This window comes from Asterias amurensis, chromosome 20 (genome assembly GCF_032118995.1).
Source record: "Asterias amurensis chromosome 20, ASM3211899v1".
NCBI lineage: Eukaryota > Metazoa > Echinodermata > Asteroidea > Forcipulatida > Asteriidae > Asterias > Asterias amurensis.
Genome location: NC_092667.1, coordinates 10,694,075 through 10,717,413, shown reverse-complemented (window position 1 = coordinate 10,717,413; position 23,339 = coordinate 10,694,075). Strand labels below are relative to the sequence as shown.

The 23,339-nt window shown below is 40.6% G+C and overlaps 1 protein-coding gene across 3 annotated transcripts in view; it reads right to left on the bottom strand.

Moving 5' to 3' along the window:
• The window catches only part of LOC139952117 (rho-associated protein kinase 2-like), a 79,632-nt gene that overhangs the window by 6,238 nt on the left and 50,055 nt on the right, over window positions 1-23,339 (bottom strand). Inside the window, exons 20-36 of one of the 3 annotated variants that reach the window (XM_071951076.1) lie at window positions 22,934-23,078; window positions 21,920-22,080; window positions 21,223-21,407; window positions 20,204-20,273; window positions 19,504-19,607; window positions 17,953-18,015; window positions 17,389-17,512; window positions 15,311-15,331; window positions 11,248-11,341; window positions 10,567-10,661; window positions 9,856-10,047; window positions 8,819-8,978; window positions 6,351-6,507; window positions 5,402-5,543; window positions 3,881-4,013; window positions 2,266-2,331; window positions 1,048-1,195 (exon numbers count right to left, since the gene is read on the bottom strand). In XM_071951076.1, the coding sequence (XP_071807177.1) occupies window positions 1,048-1,195; window positions 2,266-2,331; window positions 3,881-4,013; window positions 5,402-5,543; window positions 6,351-6,507; window positions 8,819-8,978; window positions 9,856-10,047; window positions 10,567-10,661; window positions 11,248-11,341; window positions 15,311-15,331; window positions 17,389-17,512; window positions 17,953-18,015; window positions 19,504-19,607; window positions 20,204-20,273; window positions 21,223-21,407; window positions 21,920-22,080; window positions 22,934-23,078 (2,060 nt within the window). The remainder of the gene's footprint in view (window positions 1-1,047; window positions 1,196-2,265; window positions 2,332-3,880; window positions 4,014-5,401; window positions 5,544-6,350; window positions 6,508-8,818; window positions 8,979-9,855; window positions 10,048-10,566; window positions 10,662-11,247; window positions 11,342-15,310; window positions 15,332-17,388; window positions 17,513-17,952; window positions 18,016-19,503; window positions 19,608-20,203; window positions 20,274-21,222; window positions 21,408-21,919; window positions 22,081-22,933; window positions 23,079-23,339) is intronic. The other 2 variants (XM_071951078.1, XM_071951079.1) reach the window with 2 other exon arrangements.

Below are 23,339 nucleotides of genomic sequence, written 5' to 3'. Positions count from 1 at the left end.
ATACCTGGTGTGAATTAAGGATGGAGTTGTGGAGGGGGGGGGAGGGCAGGGTTTGGGGTGGAAAATGGGTGGAGGCAAAGGTTAGGGGTGGAGTGAGGGGTTAGGGTTGAATACAGGTGGAGTGAGGAAGTAGGAGTGGAGTTGGGGGTTAAAGGAGTAATAAAGGTTGGAATGTGGGATTAGGGGTGGAATAAGGGGTTAGGATTGAATGGGCTGAAGTGAGGAGTTACGGGTGGAGTGGGGGTTAAAGGTTGAATACGGTGGAACAAGGGATTAGGGGGGGTACAGGGAGGAAATAGGGTGGAATAGGGGCGGAGTGAGGGGGGTTAGATGGAAGGAGAAGACAGATTGGGAGACAAAAAGGAAGGAGGGGGTTGGAAATCATAAAGCATTCTGCATTACAGTCATCTCCTCCACAAGATCAATACATGCTGTGTTTTACTCACATAAGGCTTGTTGTGGAGTATCTACCTGGCCTACCCAAGGACACAAACAAGAAAGGTCAAAGTTCACTAAAAGGTCAACAACTACAGGGTTAAGCCCAGTGTATACTTCCTGCGAATGCGGTACAAATTTTGTGATCACAAAATCTGACATCACAAATTCACATTAAATAATATGCATCTGTTGACTTGGGCTCAACTCCTGCGAAACATTCGCAGCGAAAACGGCTTTGCATCACATTCGCATGAAGTATGAACCGAGTTTAAGGTGGAAAATTTGAGAGTAGATATTTCAGTGGAGTGAAATGAATGATTGAGAGCGAGAGAGTTTTTCCGAACCTACGCTAGCCTTTTGTCAAGGCCGTCATGGCTTGGACAGCAGCTGGAAGGAGAGACCACACGCGCAAGTCGAGTAGCAACGCCACGAGAACCTTTTACATTTTTTTTAATATAAATTATTCATAGAATTTGAAACGTGCATTATTCATCACTTGTATGCAAAGTGCTGAACGATTAACCAATCAAAACGCAGACTTTCGCTAGTTTTCCAAGCCACGAAGGTCTTGACAAGAGGCTAATCCTACACCCTTACTACCCACATTACCTTGGTGAGCTGGTGGAGCCTGTACGAGGGAGTGTAGCCGTTCGCTGGCTTGCAATCTGCTTAGCAAGACGGCTGATCCATTTCTGCTGTTCATCCTGTGAGGTTGTCATCAGCAGCATATGCTTAGCCATGTCTATATCAATGTTCACTGTCAAAATGAGAAGAAGATCATAAGATTAACTAGTGAACTCGGATGTTGAAGAGGAGTTAATTCATTCAAACCATCAGCAGGCCTGATACTTCATGGAGGCAATGAAGGCGATTGCCTCCATGCCCCCTGGTCAGTGCCTTGGTGCCCTTGAAATGATACAGTAGACATTTACAATTTCCTCATAGAATTTTTTCAATTTCCCTTTCCCAAGAAGAAAATGCCTTGGTGCCCTTGCCATTTCAAAAACGAAGCATACAGGCCTGCATCAGAGTCAACAAAGTTCACTTAACAAGAAGAAAATTATACGTTAAATTTGCACCAGGGATAAAGATTATTATTCATTTTGATTTTACCATTACACCTTTGACTGTGAGCGTCACTGCGTGACGACCTGAGCGCGATATAAGAAGCCATTAATATTATTATGTGTGTGTGTGTGTGTGTGTTAGCACTGAATACTCCGTACTTTCCGGAGTTCTTTGAAAACAAAATCACAGGCAGATTACTCAGAAGAGTTTCAAACCCACGAATTTTGTAATTCTAGAGCAGCTGTCTTACAAACTAGACCACTGAGATTGCCCGGTAGCTAGAGACAGTTCAAATTCAAAAGAATCCAACCCGAATAACAGGTACTGAGTATTCAGAGCTAACACACATCGGTGTGACATTGGCATGTCGTGGCCGAGCGGTTAAGAGCACTGGATTTAAGCTCTGGTGTTTGATCAGCAGAGTGTGGGTTCCAATTCCGGTTGTGACACTTGCTACATAAAATTGGGGAGGTAGTGCTTTCTGCTCCACCGGCCAGGCTTCGGACTGATGATACCCAAGCCTACATCCATATGGACTGTAATGGGGGTAACCCTTTTTCAGCCCTAGGAGTAGGTGGCAACTGCCTCCGGAAAAAAAATAATTGTAGCCCACACTTTGAAGTGGCCTTCAGGCCTTGTGTATCTGGCGACTTGCATAATAAATAAGTAAATAATAAAAAAGGGTAAAACACAACTTTAAAAGAAGGAAACAAATGAAATTATCTGAGAAGTTGCATGCCAGTGTGATGGCAGTCCTACCTTTACACGGTGGGCAAAACTCTTCCATCTTATCATGATGCTCTTTGTGTACTTTATAATGGCACACTGCAACAAAATAATAAAAAAGACAAAGGTGTCAAGCGAGAAGGTAATCTCAACAACCTACCGCATATAACACCACATTCATAAATACCTCAGACAGTTTCGGTATTCCTATTGGTGGAGAGCACGTCACGTGGGTGTGTATAAACCTTTGTTTATGACCAGTAAAAAGTGTTGAAAGATGGGCGTGACACGCGAGTTTGCACCTGTGCTTATAAGACAGTTTCTTCATTCCTATTGGTTGAGAGCAACGGCGAGACAGTTGTACCACATCATGCGATACGCGCGACGCTCACAGCATTCCCTTATAAGGAGTTGTTTACCCGAGGGCCTTGACTGGGCCTTACCATTTCATAGCTGGAGGGGTGTTGTGTTGAAAGAAATCATTGAAAAATTATAATTTTTGCATTTATTTTACTTTTTGACCAAAAAGTGATGATGTTTTTTGACCGAAAAGGTATTTATGAATGTGAATCAAAGTGTGTTGAATCGGTTTTCAACTAGTGGTTTAAACCCACCAAGGCCTGGTTCTTGATAATTTACCTGTCTCAACATGCTCAAGAACCAGGCCTCGTTGGGATTAAACCGCTAGTTGAAAACCTCTTCACCACACATTGATTCCCTTATTAACAATTTGCATCAACAAAAGATGAAAGCAAACTGTAAAGGCAAAGTATACCTTTGGTTGTTGAAACCGTTTGATTGTTTTAATAAACGGCCGTTTAAAACCGACAAGGTTGTGGCCATGTGATAAAGCCTTTATCGACAGCCACGACCCTGAAAGGTTTTAAACAACTGTTTAAGAACGAGTCACTACTCTTTTATTCCTATTCATAAATGCCCTTTTATTAAAAAAAAAAAAAAAAATATTACAATTATAGACAATCTATGACAATCTGTTTCTTTAGGAAATTTTTTAGGTTTGTAGATTTTCAAAAACTTTTGTAAAATCCGGTTTTGTGCACGTTGGGTTGTGTGTACACACATGACAAAATAGATTAAACGCTGGTACTAATAGCTTTATATATTGCGTTCCGCATAAGTAAATTGGCGTAAATGAGCTTGCGCGGCCTACACGAGAAGCCAATCGGTCTTAAACAGCTGCATCATTGCCTTTATCAGCCGTAAAAACCAAGATGATATCTGAACTTACACTGGCATTCCGATGCTGGTTGTGTGTACACATGACAAAATAGATTAAACGCTGGTACTAATAGCTTTATATATTGCGTTCCGCATAAGTAAATTGGCGTAAATGAGCTTGCGCGTCCAACACAAGAAGCCAATCAGTCTTAAACAGCTGCATCTTCGATCTTTTTCAGCCGTAAAAACCTAGATGTTATCTGAACTTACACTGGCATTCCAATGCTGGTTGTGTGTACACATGACAAAATAGATTAAACCCTGGTACTAATAGCTATATATATTGCGTTCCGCATAAGTAAATTGGCGTAAATGCGCTTGCGCGGCCAACACAAGAAGCCAATCAGTCTTAAACAGCTGCATCTTCGCCTTTATCAGCCGTAAAAACCTAGATGATATCTGAACTTACACTGGCATTCCAATGCTGGTGGTGGCTTGATAACGCTGCTTAACGCTTTACCGCAACATTCACACGTGGTGGGAATGTGGAAGTAGGCAACAACAAACTCGTGATTCTTGTGCTTGATAATATTGCTCTTGTCCTGTTGATGAAAACACAAAACATAAAAACAAGGAGTGTTTTAAAGGCAGTGGACACTATTGGTAATAACTCAAAATAATTATTAGCGTAAAACCTTACTTGGTAAAGAGTAATGAAGAGAGGTTGATAGTTTAAAACATTGCGAGAAACGGTTCCCTCTTAAGTGACGTTGTTTTCGAGAAAGAAGTAATTTTCCACGAATTTGATTTCGAGACCTCAGATTTAGAATTTGAGGTCTCGAAATCGAGCATCTGAAAGCACACAACTTCGTTTGACAAGGGTGTTGTTTTCTATCATTAATATCTCGCAACTTCTGCGACCGATTCAGCTCAAATTTTCACAGGTTAGTTATTTTATGCTTATGTTGAGATACACCAACTGTGAAGACTAGTCTTTGACAATTGCCAATAGTGTCCAATGTCTTTTAAGGAATGATAAAACACAAGAGTACATTAGTCACTAGTTGTTCTTTTCCCCCCAATAAACACACCATTAATGTTATTCACCAAAAGACCAGGGTACTAATTTAAAGCCATTGAGACGCTATTGTGTCACCAATTAGGGATTCGAACCGGGTCCGCTGAGGTTGAAAGACACAAACGAGTCAACCCTGAATGTTCTTCTTACCTCATTATTGGTTTCTACAGGTAGGTTTTCAAGTTTGCTCTCTCCTTCCCCAGCATATAATACTTGGAATATGCGTGAAATGTCATCTGGCAACAGCTCTAAATGTCACCAATTAGGGATTCGAACCAAGGTCCATTGAGGTGAAAGACAGAGAAAGACACAAACGAGTCAACCCTGAATGTTCTTCTTACCTCATCACTGATTTCTACAGGTAGGTTTTCAAGTTTGCTCTCTCCTTCCCCAGCATATAATATTTGGAATTTGCATGGAATGTCTTTTGGCAACAGCTCTAATGTCACCAATTAGGGATTCGAATCGAGGTCCATTGAGGTGAAAGACAGAGAAAGACACAAACGAGTCAACCCTGGATGTTCATCTTACCTCATTATTGGTTTCTACAGGTAGGTTTTCCAGTTTGCTCTCTCCTTCCCCAGCATATAATACTTGGAATATGCGTGAAATGTCATCTGGCAACAGCTCTAAATGTCACCAATTAGGGATTCGAACCAAGGTCCATTGAGGTGAAAGACAGAGAAAGACACAAACGAGTCAACCCTGAATGTTCTTCTTACCTCATCACTGATTTCTACAGGTAGGTTTTCAAGTTTGCTCTCTCCTTCCCCAGCATATAATATTTGGAATTTGCATGGAATGTCTTTTGGCAACAGCTCTAATGTCACCAATTAGGGATTCGAATCGAGGTCCATTGAGGTGAAAGACAGAGAAAGACACAAACGAGTCAACCCTGGATGTTCATCTTACCTCATTATTGGTTTCTACAGGTAGGTTTTCCAGTTTGCTCTCTCCTTCCCCAGCATATAATACTTGGAATATGCGTGGAATGTCTTTGGCATCCGCTCTGATTACATCTCCTTGTGTTACAGCTCGCACATGATAAAGTTTACTGCAAAAGAGTTAAAACAAGTCACATACTCATCGCTTCAATAACCTATCTTTCTGAAAGTTTGTATAATCTAAGCGCCTTGAGTACCTTGTTAGGTAGATACGTGCGCTATTTAAAACCTCAATATTATTATATGTTAATAATAACGTTAATAATAATGGCTTCTTACACGTATATAGCACTCATATCTGTCACTGACCATGCTCAGGGATGTCATACATGTAGGTTAGTATTGTTTGAAGCTTTGCATGGTGTGGAGAGATAAGAAGAAACTATAAATAAATAGTAAACTTGCGGGTACAACCATGTGTAAATCTCTTAGGGCGAGTGTTGGCTCTGAAAAGAGCCAGTTGTGTCTCGACGTTTCGAACAGTATACTCTGCTCTTCCCCTGAAAAAAGCCGGTTGGGTCTCGACGTTTAGAACAGTACGTATACTCTGCTCTTCCCCTGATAAAAGCCGGTTGGGTCTCAACGTTTCGAACAGTATACTCTGCTCATCTCCTGAAGGCGAGCAGAGTATTCTGTTCGAAACGTCGAGACCCAACTGGCTCTTTTCAGAGCCAACACTCACCCTAAGAGATTTGCACATGGTTGTGCCCACAAGTTTACTATTTATTTATAGTTTCTTCTTACATGTAGGTTGTTGAGAAGAAAAAAACTGAACCCTGAGTTTATTTTTAAAGACATAAATATATTCTGAAATCAGATCAAAGTGTAGAATTGCTCATCCCTGTATAGTGATTTTCGTTCGCTGCCCATGGAAAAATAACTAAGAAATATATATTTGTGGCTTAGGAAGAACTTACTCGATATCTAGGACGAGATACGGTTTCTTGATGCTCTTCTCTTCTTCCGACTCGTAGAAGAGAACCTTCTTGGAGCTGACCTCCACATATTTCTTCCTCCATCCGTTCCGTTTGATGTTCTTAGTAGGGACTTGAAGCCAGCCTTCAAGGTGTCCAACTAGAAAAAGAAGGAAGTCAAGAAACATCAATAAAGTTTACCCTCGAGAGGCCATTATCACGGCGGCGACCATGTTAATTTTACCTCATTCAACTCAATGTAACCAGACCGAGGCTGGACGGGGAGAAATGGTCTGGTTCCTTTTTGTACAATAAATATCAGCATTTGTTTCTGTTGTTGGCTACAAGGAACATGACCAAGATGGTGGCAGCATGATACAGGTCTAGTAATCTGTACTTCTTCATTCTAAGTTATCCTTACCCTTTTCTCTGGTTTTAGTTTTTGAGATTTTATGTTTAGTACCCCCCCCCCAATAACAACAAAGCATTCACCCTGAAAAAAAAAAAAACATATCAAAAGAAATAAAAAAGTTTTTAATGCGCTGACCGAAAAATAGTTGTAAAACTAAAAAACGAAGATCGCAAGGCCACACAGTTTTCAGAATATGGAGGAGGACTCTTGAGGGTGCTATTTTCACATGTGAATGTTTTCGGGGTTTTTTTTCTGGGGGGGGGGTGTCTTTTGCAAAAAAAAGGAGTAAACAATTAAGGCTTCGGTCTTATTTCGGAAGGTTAGATAGACTGACAAGAGGAGAATTGTTTTAATGAAAGTCCAATTTCATAAAATTTTGATATTTTAGAGTGAGAGATAAAAGATTTAGAGAAAAGATGAGGAGTTTCATTCAAGATTGTACAGTTCGAAAGTTAATTTAGGATTATGAAAGATTTCAGGTTTAAGATAAACGGCAAACGTGTACACATCAATCGAGTAAATAAATAAATAAAAAAATTAAAAAATTAAAAAATAAAAAAACATAAAGGTTGGAAAGAAAAAACAAACTGGCGGAAGAAAATTCAGCAACGTATCAAAGTAAAAAAGGTATAGCATGAAAGAAAAAAAGAAATTGTACTTGTACCTGCCATCTAGCTGACATCAAAGAATTTCACACAAAAAGAGTCAAGTACAAAAACAAATTTGGATGCTCTCTAACGTTGCCGTAGCACAATAAATCAGGTCACAGACATTTGGACTTTTGTAAGGATTTGTTCTTCATTAGTTTGATTGAAAATGAACCTACAAAGAGATGGATGAAACGCGAAGGTAACATTGGAAAACCATAAGAGACAAGGAAACCATGAAAGTCAATCTCCGATTAAGATGTTTTCAAAGGAGCTCATTAGAGAAAGAATGTTTTCCTCAGGAAATTAAACCGACACAGACACGCATGAAAGAAACACTGGACGGTAACACAATGGTAACCACCAATGTCAGGAAATGATTAGTGGACTGATAATATTAATTATCATAATATCGAAGTCTTATACAGTATAGCGCACGTATATGTATCTACCAAACAAGGTACATGTAACTCAAGGCGCAGAGTATATACAAACTTTCAGAAAGATAGGTTCTGGCAGTGATGAATTCTGAGACCCAATTAGTTGGCACCTTATAAGGGTTTACAAGGTTCTACAGCGCAAACACCAGCCACAACCAGGAACACCCGGGCAACCCCCTTCTCTTTTCGATAAGTGCACTGGGATCTTTTACATGCCTTACACAACACATAGGACCAACGGCTTTAAGTCCCAGTGCTGCCAACATTTGCATTTTGCAATCAGGGAGTTTTTGTACAACAATCAGGGAGAACTTTAGAATAACATTCAACGTAATTTTTCAAAATCATTCAAACAGCAATTTTCCACAGGTAAGGGGCACTTCCATGAAGAAAATTTGTATTGGAACTTTGCATTAAAGGCGCCACAGCAAAAGCACTGGGCATCACTGCAATTGCTGTGGGTGCCGTGGGTTACATTGTATTTCGAGACCTGACTGTTTTGCGACTTTCTTTTTTAGGATAATGATCGGAGAGTACAAACGAACGAACGAACGAGAGTAAACAAAAAAGATAATACAGTACCACTAGATGTCACCTCAAGTCATGCATAATGCACAGTAGTACAAACTGAGCCCAATTTCATAGAGCTGCTAAGCACGAAAATTTGCTTAGCATGATTAATTAATTAATAAAAACAGGATTACCAACAAAAATTTTCATTTGTTGCATATTGCTTGTAACTGGTATTCAGCTGTTGTTTTCTTATCCTGAAAATCACATTGAAATTTGGTTGGTAATCTTGTTTTTGTCAAGGCGAAAATTTCATGCTAAGCAAATTTTTGTGCTTTAGCGGCTCTAAGAAATCGGGCCCAGAACACACGCACTCATGCTTGTTAGTAGAGAGCTGCTAGATGACCACCATCACACACAAGACGGGTGTTTTTATTTAAAATCAACTAACTCTACCCCTACCATCCTCACTCTCTGCGTCGCCGGCGCTACTGATGCTCATATTGTCCAAGTTCTGCTGCTGGATCGCCTTCAGACGATGCTGAAGCTGCTCCAACTCTGAGTCTCGGCTGTCAAGCTCCATCTGTAGCTGGCATCTCTTCTGGTATTCTTCGTTATATACCTGGGGAAAATAATAATAAAATGGTAATAATAAGCGGGCCTGATACTTCACAGAGGCAACAAAGGCGATTGCCTCCATGCCCCCTGGTCATTGACTTGGTGCCCTTGAAATGCTCCAGAAGAAATGTGTAATTGTTTTTTGTCTTATTTTCCTTGCTGTGTGTGGTTTCCCCACTTGTGCGCCTTGAGCACCTCATTTTAGCGCCTTATAAACATTCTTTATTATTTATTTATTATTATTTCGTCACAGGGTACCATTTACCAAGGATAAATGCCTTGGTGCCCTTGCCCTTTTAAAAGAGAACCATAAAAAATGCACGATCCCAAGCAGCACTGCTTTTAAAGAGGCTCTACTTATAAAGAGTACATTCTGAAGTCCTGAATCTCATTTCTGCATTGTGTTTCTTTGTTTTGCTGTCCTCTTATAACAATGTTTCTGTTTTGAATAGGTAACTTGGCCAGTCCCAGCGCTCTTGTTGAACAAGAGTCAACTGTACTCGGATTTATCGCATATTATTATCATCAATAGACCCCTTGCGTAACGCGAAACGCTTCACTGACGCGCACGTTTTCACGCACAAAGAACAGCTATCGTCCAATCATTTGCCTCCTTTGACCCCAGTGAGGGCGTTTTTGAGCGTGTGCCGTCCCATGCAAGGGGTGTATAGACCTTTCTTTTGCAACGTCACAGCCCGAGTTTTTGCCAACCCAGATTGGAAAACTATTGAAAGCCATAAGTGCAAATCAAGAATAGATCGCTATTTTTTGTAACAATGTAACAAAATTTATTGATTTTGTTATCAACAAAAGAAGGTCTATAGCTAGGCAGAGAAGGACAGAACCAAAGGGGTGGGAGGAGACAGGCGAGGGTGACCTACCATCTGGAGGTCGGAATAATCTCTCATCTGCTTAGAGGCAAGTTGGCTGTGCTTAGCTCTCTCCTGGTTGAGCTGTTGCTCTAGTTTACGGCACTCTTTCTCCTTCTTCTTCAAGTCCGACGAGCTCGACTTGTTACCCTTCGTGTTCGTCGTTATTTTTCGGTTCATCACTTCAGCGAGCTTGTTGACGGCCTGTTGGAAGAAAAAACAAAATCACAAAGCTCAACTTGAGTCCAAATGATCACGCACAAAATGCATGACAGCACAAAATGCATGTGACAGTAGATGGTGGTTTGGAAGAAGTGAAACAAAAATAAAAAGCTCAACTTGCGTCCAAATGATCACACGCAAAAAGCATGAAAGTAGGAGTGCATAAGGGGCTTTCTGTGTTTGCCTATTAATCTAAAACAGGTAGAAATCTGCGATCTTCACAGAAAACCCTTCGGACTCCCTGAGTTATCAAAACCAAGTCAAATGGTTCACGCTCTTTCCAATATGCAGCAGTTAAGCTATGGGACAGGCTTCCAAAGCTGGTTAAACAGGCTGAGACATCAGAACAATTCTGTTTACTTTATAATTACTGTAAACCCGATCCACATTGTGCCCCGCCCCTCACCCCCCAATTTCAACAAGGTCCTAGAGGTGGACGACAAGTAAAAGTAACACTACGCCATCCTGATTACCCTAATGTTAGGATGTAGCCGTACTCACCGCTTGTGTTTTGAGTTTCTCATTGTCTAGTTGTTTCTTGTGAGTCTCCTTCATCGAGGCAATGTTTGCGTTATCCGTCTGAAGATGCTCCAGCTCTGTATCACAAACAAAATAAAAATAAAAAGTGTCGTGGCCGAGCGGTTCAGATCACCGAATTCAAACTCTGGTGTTTCTGATCAGCAGAGTGTGGGTTCGAATCCCAAGCTGTGACACTTGTGTCCTCAAGCAAGACACTTAACCATTGCTTCAACCTTCGGATGGGACGTAAAGCCGTTGGTTTAATTGGGTCTCAAAATTCATCACTACAATAACCTATCTTTCTGAAAGTTTGTATATACTCAGCGCCTTGAGTACCTTGTTTGGTAGATACGTGCGCTATATAAGACTTCGTTATTATTATTATAAAAATAATATTAATTTGGGTGCTAATCATCCTTACTCGCAGCTAAGAGCTGAATTGCAAAGGTCGCGGCTAAAGCGTGTTAGAGAAGCTGGCATGCAAGGGCGCCTTTGGCTGCCAGCCACATCAACCCATTATGACCACGGAGCACAGCCACAGATCGAAAGTGTTTGATTTTTTCCCGAGAGAGGAAAACTGGATGGTCTGTTAGAGAATTTTTGGTTCTTTCTCCTATGTATTTTCTATTTTATTTTTTGATTTTTTAAGAAGTTGTCTTATACCTGTCATGGCGTTCTGTAGTTGAGTATTGACTTCGTCTTTCTCAGTCATGGACATCTTCAGTCTGTTGTTGATCTGGTTGTTAGATTCATCCAGCTGGAAAGCAAAGATAAATAAAATAATAAACCACAAGGGAAACTGACTGCAAACATTTTAAATGAATATGGGTTGAAAAAAAAAAACAATTGAACAGAGAGGGGATTTTCACCAACGACCTTCGGATTAACGTGCTGGCACTCTACCAACTGAGCTATCTAGCCCTACAGTGGTCGTCTCCCTATTTTGTCAATATCGTTTTTCGAGGCCATACCTGGGGAGAAGCAGCCTGGCCAGGGGATGCCACTTTTTATTTCAGATATCAAATACATGTAATAAACCACAAGGGAAACTGACCGGGTAAATTTTAAATGATTTGAAATTGGCTAGAGCCGGATTTGAGCCAACGACCTCCAAAATAACTTGCCGGCGCTCAACCAACTGTGCTATCTAGCCCTTTGTTGGCGTTCTCCCTACTTTGTCAATATCTTTGGTTCGGGGGTGCCAGTCAGTAGCAATAGATATTGACATACTGGCTAAAAACTTTTTATGAAACAAACCCAGGGTCATTTAGTTGTTAATGTACATGTACATGTACATGTATGTTAAACATGCAAGTTAGAAACATGAGTGTTATGATATGTGAAGACTACGAAAGACGTCTTAAAGGAACACGTTGCCTTGGATCGGACGAGTTGGTCAAAACAAAAGTGTTTGTAACCGTTTTTTATAAAATGCATATGGTTGGAAAGATGTTTTAAAAGTAGAATACAATGATTCACACAAGTTTGCCTCGAAATTGCGTGGTTTTCCTTCTACTGTGCGAACTAACATGGTCGGCCATTTATGGGGGTCAAAATTTTGACCCCCATAAATGGCCGACGTGTTAGTCGACGAGGTAAAAGGAAAACCACGCAATTTCGAGGCATGTTTGTGTGGATCATTGTATTCTACTTTTACAACATCTTTCTACCCATATGCATTTTATAAAAAACGGTTACAAACGCTTTTCAAAGACCAACTCGACCGATCCAAGGCAACGTGTTCCTTTAAGACATGATGTTCTTCATGCGTCATGCAGTACATAAGCCTTAACAAGACTTCAGTATACAAGTATTTTACTTAAAGGCAGTGGACACTATTGGTAAATACTCAAAATAATTATTAGCATAAAACCTTACTTGGTGACAAGTATAGAGAGCTGTTGATAGTATAAAACATTGTGAGAAACGGCTCCCTCTGAAGTGACAAAGTTTTCAAAAAAGAAGTAATTTTCCACAAATTTGATTTTGAGACCTCAGAACTAGATTTTGAGGTCTCGCAATCAAGCATCTGAAAGCACACAACTTCGTGTGACAAGGGTGTTTTTTCTTTCATTATTATCTCGCAACTTCGACCACCAATTTAGCTCAAATTTTCACAGGTTTGTTACTTTTTGCATATGTTGAGATACCGCAAATGAGAAGACTGGTCTTTGACAATAACAATAGTGTCCAGTGTCTTTTAGAAGACTCCAGTATATGTTACCTTAAGGTTTTCATTAGAAAAAAATAAGAGAAAGTAATATTCTCGATGTGATTTAATGATCAGGGCCAAATTTCACAGAACTGCTTAGGCATAAAATAGCGAAGGCTTAACATTTTCTGCTTAGCAAAACTAAGTAGAATACGTAGCAACTCTTTGTCCGGTTACTTTATTTTGTAAGCACAATTTTGTTGTGCTAAAAAACTTGTTCTGCTTAAAAGCAGCGCTAAGAAATTGGGCACTGGTATTACTGGGGACTCTTGACCATCAACCAATTCAGGTATTCAAGGGGAGAGTGACAAGAATATCTCAAATAATATAAGCACATTGAAGGGACTATGTTATGATGAATGCAGGCCTGTGGTTATACATGGAATTATGAACTCTTAACAAGATCCATTACACACAATCTCCATAGGGTGCGTTTCGATTAGCTTCCCTGGGTCGACCCCGCGGTGCTCATTCGGGTGAGCCCCTGAGTGAGCCCCTGACAAGAGTCAATCGAATGATCACTCACCCTCTCATGGTGACGTCATGCACCTAGGGCCAGCCCTTAAGTGACCCGTTCCACAAGCAGGGCACTTGGGGCTGACCCGGGTGAGCCCCTGGAATGACGTCAAAGCTATTCGAACGTACCGGGGGCAGATCGGGGTCGACCCAGAGAAGCTAATCAACTGCACCCGTTGATTTGATTTGGGGGCACTACGGGAAAGCTCCACTAAAGACTTTTGGAGTTCGGCCACCAAAATCTGAAACTTTACATCCTATTCTGTGAGTGTGTGCATTTACACTGTCATTACATGGGTCTCTATGCTTTATGGATAAGCAGTTACTCTGCCTGGGGCACTCAACAGCACTGATGGCTTGTTCTAATCAAATACGAAGATAAGGATCCACTGTTTGGAAGGAAGTATATTGTGATACCAGGTGTGAGTTGGTTAAGACAAAAAGGATGTGTTATTGTGAACTCTTTCTTTAATGGAGCTTTCCCTTAATGGGAGGGCAAGCACATGCAGTCAATAACTGAGAGTTCATTATTCCATGTACAGCCCCAGGGATACTCTGATCATGACGACACAGCTCCTTTAATGATACTTTCAAACTCTTCTCTAAAAACAAAAAACTACCTCTACGAAGTTTGAAGTAAACATGCATTAGAGTCCTAAACGGGACTAGGTCAAGGTAAAGCCATCTTGGTCATGTTCCAGGCATGCAATAATAGTCATAGATGTTGATTCCTTGGATACATATAGGGGCCAGACTACTTTTTGTTTCTAACTGGCCTAACTTTGGTTATATTGATGCAGCCATCTTGGTCATGTTCCACGCATGCAATAATAGTCATAGATGTTGATTCCTTGGATACATATAGGGGCCAGACTATTTTTTGTTTCTAACTGACCTCAATTTAGCTATATTGATTAGGAAGGGGATGGCAAGATGGCTGCAGCATCAAGTGTCCATCAAACCAATTCTAAAGTTAAAATGTATGTCTTAGACTAATATATTTCCATGAGAGACCATGCATTTCTCTATAATTGATGCCATACACCAAAGATGTCTAGGTTTTTTTTTACAATTTTTGTTTTCATTTACTCTTTTCTTGTCTAGTTTTAGAAATATTCATAAGTATGCTTATTTGAGCAATCTCATAAATTTTCCATTACTTTGACCTTTTTAGTTGAGTGGAAGTGGGTCAAATCATGTGGAATTTTGGAACAAGCCATTTACGGTCGCTATGGACATTTGGCATAAGCCAGTTACAGCCACTGGTTTTTTTTGGAACAAGCAGCATGTGCCCACTATTGGCTTTTTAGACTGGTACAAACCATTTGTGGCCGCTATGGGCATTTTAAAACAAGCTGTTTGCGGCAACAATGGGCATTTTGGTACCAGTCGTTTGGAGCCGCTATAGACATTTTGATGCAGCTGTTTGTGCAGCTATAATCTTTGTAAGGTTACGAACCAGATTCATTCCATCACCTTGTATTAAACCACCAACTAAATAAAATCCTGTATGAATTAAAATGTCAGAACCCCAAGGAAAAAGTTTTCATTAGATGTTAATTTGTTAAATAGGTAGAACAGTTGACGCCTTATCAGAACAAGATGTCGTACAATCGTTTCAGAAAGGCGTTCCAGAGTTGCGCCAAACCAAATTATTGAATTAAGGGCATGGAAAGTTCGTCGTCTGAAACAGTTAGGAGCAACTGGAAGCTCTAGCAGTCTAAAAAATCAACTGTTGCGGTCGTTCAGAATAACTCTGGAGCGCCTTGGTTTCAGACGTCGATCTTGTCATGAGCCCAACCTTATGTAAATGTTATGTTAAGTTTGCCTGTCTGAAACCAAAACGTATTTGGGTCGACCCAGAGTGGCTCCTAACGTATTTGGTTCGACACAACTCCGGAACGCCTGAATGAAACGGGTGTTAACCTTGTCCATGTCAACGCTAGTAGATTTGGGTTTGTGTTTAGTGAGACGGGCAAAGTGAAGAAAGCTACTTACTTCTTTTTGTTTCTCCTCCAACTAAAGAAGCGGCAAGATAAGAATGGAAAGAGAAGATGAATGAAGATGAGTGAGACAATAGAACAAACACTTAAGAAAAAATCCCTGTCTTTAAAGGTCAGTTTATACTTCCTGAGAATGCTCATGCGATATGAATTTTGACACAGCTCTGTACGCTGTGAATGTTTCGGGTTGAGCTGTTGATTTGTGACATCACAAATCGTGTCATATTAACATTCATTGGAGGTTTGAACCAGGCTTTGCTCAAAGGTTGGCGTGCTTCTACATGTGAAGTTATTCCACTGTATATGCTAAGCCCACTTCATGCATACTGGCTCCGACAATTGCCAAAAGTCCCCTAGAAAATGTATAGAGTAATCTTTTTTCTATGAAGATTTCATGTATGAACAAAATTGTTTTTTGGGACTTTTATAAATGTCTTGCAAAGACTCCATGTGTTCTCCTAAGTAAATGCCTCTGATTTATGAAGTGAGTGATTTTTGATAAAAATTACACACAGACATACACTGTACAAAAGCTTTGGAAATATGATGCCAAAACCTTGGTGCATACGCATACAGCGGATGTGTGCATTATGTGTGATGTAATGACAAAGGAGTACAGCTATGTCAACGGTTAGATTGCAGTCAGATACTACAGCCATAGCCGTTAGCCAAAGTCACTCAATCATGGTGCAGATGTCAAGAAATCGCTAAGGATTGGCCGTGTGGCATTTGAATTTCAATAAGAAATGTTCAAGCAGATTAACTGAGATTAGCTTTCAGAATCTGCGTCTTAATCCATATCAGTTTCTTAATCCAGATTAGCTTCTTAATCCAGATTAGCTCCTTAATCCAAGTTTGCTCTCTAAAATATTTGAAGGGGGCAACTCTTTCAAAAAATATAAATATAAGTTAATCAAGCTTTGAAAATTGTTTTAATATTATAAAAGTAAGATACAAGAGTAGTTCAGATTTGCAAAACATAGCAATGCAAGGGTTAGAAGAATTCACAAAATTACAAAAGCAAAGATTTTTTAAAAGAGACAGAACAAACAGTGTTATATTTTCTTAAATGTTTCGATTTCACAGCTACAAGGTCAGTTATTTTGAATATATAGATCTGAGGATTGGGTCGGAAAGCATTTAACAATCTACTTCGGGTTAATGGTTTTGAAAACGAAAACAGGAAATTTGACAAAGATCTCGGCAGGGACACAAACAACCAATCCTTCATTGCTCTGTTCCATGATCAGTATTGATGAAACAGTGGTTGTAGGTAGGGGCTCATTAATGAACCAACTGCAAGATAAGATACAAGGCTATTGTTTTTGGTGTGGCTGGTTCAGGGTTACCAGTGGTAAATTTCAGAGGATGGCTTCAATAGGGGCCTGATGAACAACCTGTCAAACTGAATATAAGATTGTACTTTTCAAGTAGCTGGTCCACAGGTGTGATACCTTTTTGCCGAAGATGGTTTCAGTGAAGAAGAAAGCAATAGATGGATCCATTGAGCTCCACCCACGGCGCACATTTGAGCAAGAACACTTGAGCCACTCCAATGCCATTCTGCACAACTCTACCGTGCACGCCAAGAATACGTGCACGCATGTCAGACCTTATTTTGTCATACTTTTGGTTGCGCAATGGGTTGTGATTGGTCAATAAGTAACGGGGGCGGAGCTTAATGAATCGGTCTATTGAACCATCTGACATACAGAATAACAGGATGTACATTCGAATGTGTCTGATGAGGAGCAGCCTTAAACACCATGAGAGTATCTGGGGTGGGGCTAGATATTAAATTAGCTGCGATACAGCGCAGAGAGCATTTGGGCGGGGCCAGTTTACCTGTGAAATGAGATTATTCTTCACGTTGGACACGTGGATGAGAGAACGTGAGGTTGGGCTAGATATTAACTTAGCTGTGACACACGGCCGAGAGTAGTGGGGTGGGGCCAGTTACCTGTCATATCAGATAATTCTTCATGTTGGACAAGCAATTGAGGGTATCTGGGGCGGGGCTTGCAATCAATTGCTCGGTAAGATGGCTGAGAGTAATTGGGCGGGGCCAGTTACCTGTGAAATAAGATTATTCTTCTCGTTGATGTCTTTCTTATATCTCTGGAGGTTTTCTTTGATCTCCAGTTCTCTCATTGTCTTCTCCTTCTCCAGATCAGCGCACTGCTCCTCTGCAATAGATCTACATTGAATACAGAAAGGATAAAATCAAAGATGATGCATTTTGTATACATAAAATGTTCTTAAACAACACTGAAGATGGATACAGAAACATCTTACTTGCATTCCAAAACAACAATCATTTATATTTTACTTTAATTCCATTTATTTCCCCCATTTTATTACTGGCTTTCGTTTGACAGACAACATAGCCTTTCCTTCAGGGTCTTTGTGATGTAGACAGCTGTGTGGCCAGCTGCAAAGCAACTGGAAAATTTCCACATCTGGACAAGACGGTTACTTTTGTCCTCTGTCTATGACTGGAATTAGGTGAAACCTTGCAGCTGTATGCGGCTGCTTTTGGGCATTTTGGTACATGCAGCTTGTGGTCGATATGGTCTCTAAAGGATTTATAAATGACAACATTTCTTTCTCAGGTTGATGGGACTTATTGATAATTACCTTGCAAGTTGCTCAGAATCCGCCTTGGTTAGAGCAATCTCAAGGTGTGTTGATAAAGAATCCCTGTTGGAAAGAAAACAAAATGATATACATGTAACCGCTCAATTATGGGTCAATAGACCGTATTGAATAACCCCTTTGTGACTACGAAAGTGGCCATCTTGTAGGGCAAACTGTATGCGCGTCTAAACGAGTACATCAATGAATCCCGCAGCATGGCACACGTCAACCAACACGCTCACAGACGCCATGTTGGAGGGCAGGTACATGTATCTGAATGTTGACGTCATATTCAATACGGTCTATAGACGATGTGACCTATGTTTACATTTAAACCGCCCTCTGTTGACAAAACACTGTATACGTCATGTTTCGCCGGGCAAAAAGATGCGTAGTCATGGTAAGATTGCATACACTTTCTAGCTGGCTGCCAAAACACAAAGGTTTTGCCCGGCGGTATGCGCGCGAATCATGTTATGGTTTTCGAGTGACTTCAGAGGTCACATCGTCTATAGCTTGCTTTTAGGAGACTCCCACCACTTACTCATTACATTGTATATAAAGTACCATAATGCTTATCCTTTTATAGAGTTGAAACCAGCGGTTCTTTTCAGAACCACCCCAACTCATTTAGAGATAGTCATTACATGGTTATACCGCAAACCTTTCCACATCGTATTTCCACCATGCAAAGTTTAAAATCCTGCTTATCGTTTTGTAAGCAAACTGATTGAGTTTTAAATAAACTGAACTGAAAACTGAACACTACCCACGAAAGCTTACTTGGTAACGAGCAACGAGTAGCTGTTGATAGTATAAAACATTGTGAGAAATGGCTTCCTCTGAAGTAACGTAGTTTTTGAGGAAGAGATACATGTGTACATGTAATTTCTAACTAAAATAATAAAATACTTCAGCTGAAGCCTTCTAAAAATGCATCTGAAAGCACACAAAGAAATGTACCAAGGGTGTGATTTTCTTTCATTATTCTCTAACAAACTCGATGACCAATTGAGCCCAAATTTTCACAGGTTTGTTATTTTGTGCATATGTTGGGATACACCAGGTGAGAAGACTGGTCTTTGACATCTAGCAAATGTGTCCAGTGCCATTAATCACTTTCCTGATTTTTCCAAGGGAAAACAAAACAGAAGTCAGACTAAAGTAGGAAGAGCATCATGACTCTCTTTAGGCTGGCTCTCGCACGGTGTAAATAGTGCGCAACCTTTTTTTTCGCTTTTTCTTAATTCTCTTTGCACCTTGCACTGTCGACCAATGACGTCACCAACGCAGAATCCCAGTTAAAGCTTCCTAGGTGACCAGTATTGATCCCCTTGCTAGCACGTCACACGCGGCCACTGTGCCACGCTCACCATTTTGGTTGGCAATTAGGTTTACGTGTACACGCCGCGACGCTAAAATGCGCACTTCATTGAATAACGCACAGTGACATTGCCCACCAATATGGCGCATCCAAGATAATTCGATGATGATGTCAGGTGAATTGCGTCAATAGGGATTATTTTATTCAAGACTCTACTCAAGACGTACCTTTCAGATTCTAGTGAGATGATACTCTGCTTTCTCATCTCAGATACCCGCTCCACCTCCTCCGTCTTTTCCTTCAAGACAACATTGTTGTTCTTATATAACAGCTGCAAATAAAATAATACCAAAAAAAATCTTGTTATGAACCTATCTGACTTAGGTGGCGTGTCCTGGGGCTGATTTCAAAAAAAGCTTAGATTGGTTTTATCTACAAATCAATTACAGTTGCTAAGTAAAGTGTGATGTCACAATACAAATCACTATGGTACAACTGACAATTTATCTTGTGGTGATTTTATAGCTTTGGGAAATTCGGCCCCTGGTCGAGCAGTCAAGTGCACTGAACTTGAGCTCTGGAGTCTAGAATGGCAGAGTGAGTCATTACGGGTAATCTCCAATAAAGAAACACGCCAGAGTAAAACATCCTTTTTGTTCTAGCAACTCACACCTGTTATCTCCATGTAATTCCTTTTCGAGGCAGTTGACTTTTATTGGATCATGCACAAACCATAGGGCTGCTGACTGCCCCAGTCAGATTAACTGATCATCCATTAAATTTACAGGGACGAACCAGCTTCGTTGGGCTAATTGGGTTTACACAGTCAACTAAAATATGACTCCAAAGGTCTTCCAGGAGAAATGGAGAAGAACCACTTCCTTAAAGAAACCATAAAACTTGGCAACGACTCTTTAAACATCTTACAGTGAACTGCTGCTCTGACTCAAGATTCTCCTGTAACTCCTTTATCTGTAGATTGGTGAGGGCAGCATTCCTGATCGGGAGAAAAACAAACAAATAGCTTTGTCATACCACGGTAATGTTTATGATTATATACTGGCGTAGAACATGAGATGCTACAAAAACACATGAACATATTAGTGATGTACATGTACATGTACCCTGCGTGGTAAATTATCTTGATCATGCCCATCGCTGTTCATTTGCAGCACCTTGTACAACATCACAAAATAGCCTCAGGTTTTAATATCGCTGATACAACATAAATTGACTATGCTCCTTTGTGAAAGAGAATGTGTCCCTTCAAACTAAAATCAATAATCGTCCCTACACTCAGTCTACTTGCTCAACCTCCTTTACCGAGCAACTTAAGTCGGCCATTACTGACCATGTTGCAGCCACCAACCACACCATCAAATGGGACAACACTTCTGTAATTGATACAAAACTTGATAAAACCACTAGATGACCTAGGGAGGGGGAGAATACTCAACAACGATGACGGGGCATACAAGCTCCAGAACATTGATGACCAACTAGTCCAAACCACAGCGCTCTATGTCCACCAAGAAAGGGTATTAAAGGCAGTTGAGCATTGGACATGGTCACCAGTCTGAAGAAGCTACTAGCTTAGAGTGAAGCGAAAATTAAAATAATATGTATGTAACATCTACATTATTCTGAGATTCAAAAGAACCTCTATAATCCGAAAAAATATCAACAATCGAGATGGCGTTATTTACAATGTAAGTCACTAAAGTCGTAGTCCCAGCTGATTTTCTACCTTTCGCCCAGGTAGTACATGTAGTTTAAAAGCAGGACAGTTCTTTTTAGAACTGAGAAGTCTCTCGAAAAAACAAAAAGTCTACTCCGCGGTAGTAGAATATATAGCAAAACCGCTCTCTAAAGAACAAAGTCTACCTGGCAAGTAGATAACACATGGTAATACCACAAACCAAATATAATGTTAATGATCTCCTTACTGTTTGTACTTCTTGTGAGCCTCTTGGTGTTTGCTGATGGTGTTCTTGAGCTCCTCAATCTCAGCTCGGAGTCGCTTCTCCTCCGCCTTGAGACTGTTGATTTGTTGATTGGCACTCTTGAGATCTGAGTTGATGAAAGACTTCCTCTGTACTTCCTGCTCCAGCTGCAAATTCAGCTGCTCCATCTGGGAACAAAACAAAAAAACATTCAGTCACTGACATTTCAGTTATTATAATAATAATTACAACTAAGCTTGGGCGATATTATCGAATATCGCGATATTAATTTGGAAACGATTTCGATATCGGTTTCGATTTGGTTTTAAACGAAATATCGATATATCGCGATATATCGCGATAGATCGCGATATCGATTAAATATCGCAATATCACGATGTATTTGCTAGCTGAGACATCTTGCACCTCATAGGTTTGGAGTAAAACCAGAAGAATAGGTCATTAGAACACCTGTCTTATGCTTTGACTGTCTCTTCTACAACTTTCACTTGGAGTTTGAAGACTGATGATGTCAAATTTAAATAATCGCGATTATATCGAATATCGCGATATATTGTCGGCGATATATCGTGAATAAAATAAATCGATATCGCCCAAGCTTAATTACAACATTTATAGACGCTATATACGTAAGATTCTACAAAGCCCCCTTGTTCCCAGATCCCACCATTGCTCTTACCTTAGTATTTTCTACCTTCTTCTGTTCTTCTGCTCGTTGCAGCTGCTGTAAGGCCTGTTTGAGGTCGATTTCCTTCATGGATTTCTCCTTCATCGCCTGCTGCCAGCTGTCTTGCTGTTTGACACGGCCGTCCTTTTCTGCTGCTAATTGCTTCTTCAAGTCTGGAGAAAAACAGTAATTTATTTGCTTATTAAAGGCAGTGGACACTATTGGTAATCACTCAAAATAATTATTAGCATAAAACCTTTCTTGGTGACCAGTAATGGGGAGAAGTTGATGGTATAAAACATTGTGAGATATGGCTCCCTCTGAAGTGCCATAGTTTTCGAGAGAGAAGTAATTTTCCACGAATTTGATTTCGAGACCTCAAGTTTCAAAAATCTAAATGCACACAACTTCGTGTGACACGGGTACTTTTTCTTCACTGAATAACGCACAGTGACATTGCCCACCAGTATAGCGCATCCAAGATTATTTTGATGATGACGTCGGGTTAATTGGGTCAATACACAACTCATATGGCATCACATTGTTGGCTTGTACATAAAGCGCTCGCCTCTAATAACAGGCCATATGTGAGTTGAGTTGTGCATTGGTTCTCTGCTGTGCCATGAGGGTTTTCCAGACTATCCGGTTTTCCTTCCTCGGGAAAAATCAAACACTCTCGATCTTGGCTGTGCTGCATGATCAAAATGGGTTGATGCGGCTGGCAGCCAAAGGCACCCTTGTACGCCTGTTTCTCGAACGCGTTGTAGCTACGTCCTTCGCAATACACCGATCCATTAAGCCAGGCCCAATTATCATTGACCAATCACAACCGCGAAATCTAATCACCATTTGAACCGTTTGAACCGTGATCTTTGCACTTTAGTGATCGGGTTTCGCGGCTGTGATTGGTCAACTGGTAAGGAGGATGGGGCATAATGGATCGGTCTATTCAGCTCCTAGCTGCGAGTAAGGATGATTAGCCCACCAAATTATTATACGAGATTTGAACCCTCATCCATACTTTACCTTCTATAAGCTGTATATGTGCCTCTTCCTGTGTCCTAGTAATGCGGCCAGCCTCTGCCGATGCTGTAGCAGTCTCCAACCGGTGTTCACTCTCCCTCAGATCACTCTTGGTTGATTCAAGATCAAACTCTAGACTAGCTTTGGTCTGGACAAAACAAAAATGACAAAAATTTTACTTGAGCTACGAACCAGGACACAATCAGCGCTTACTGTAAGCTGAGAATCGGCGCTTACCATAAGCGAAGAAACATTCCCTATCCTCTTACCCACATGCCAATAGACATTGTTGATGGGAGTGCAGACCGTTAAATGAGAATCAACATTGAAAGAGAGCACAGGGGCTGTGGTGTGGGGGCCCAATGACAATGGCCGGGATTGTAGTATTTGGTGCATGGACTTCTTCCGT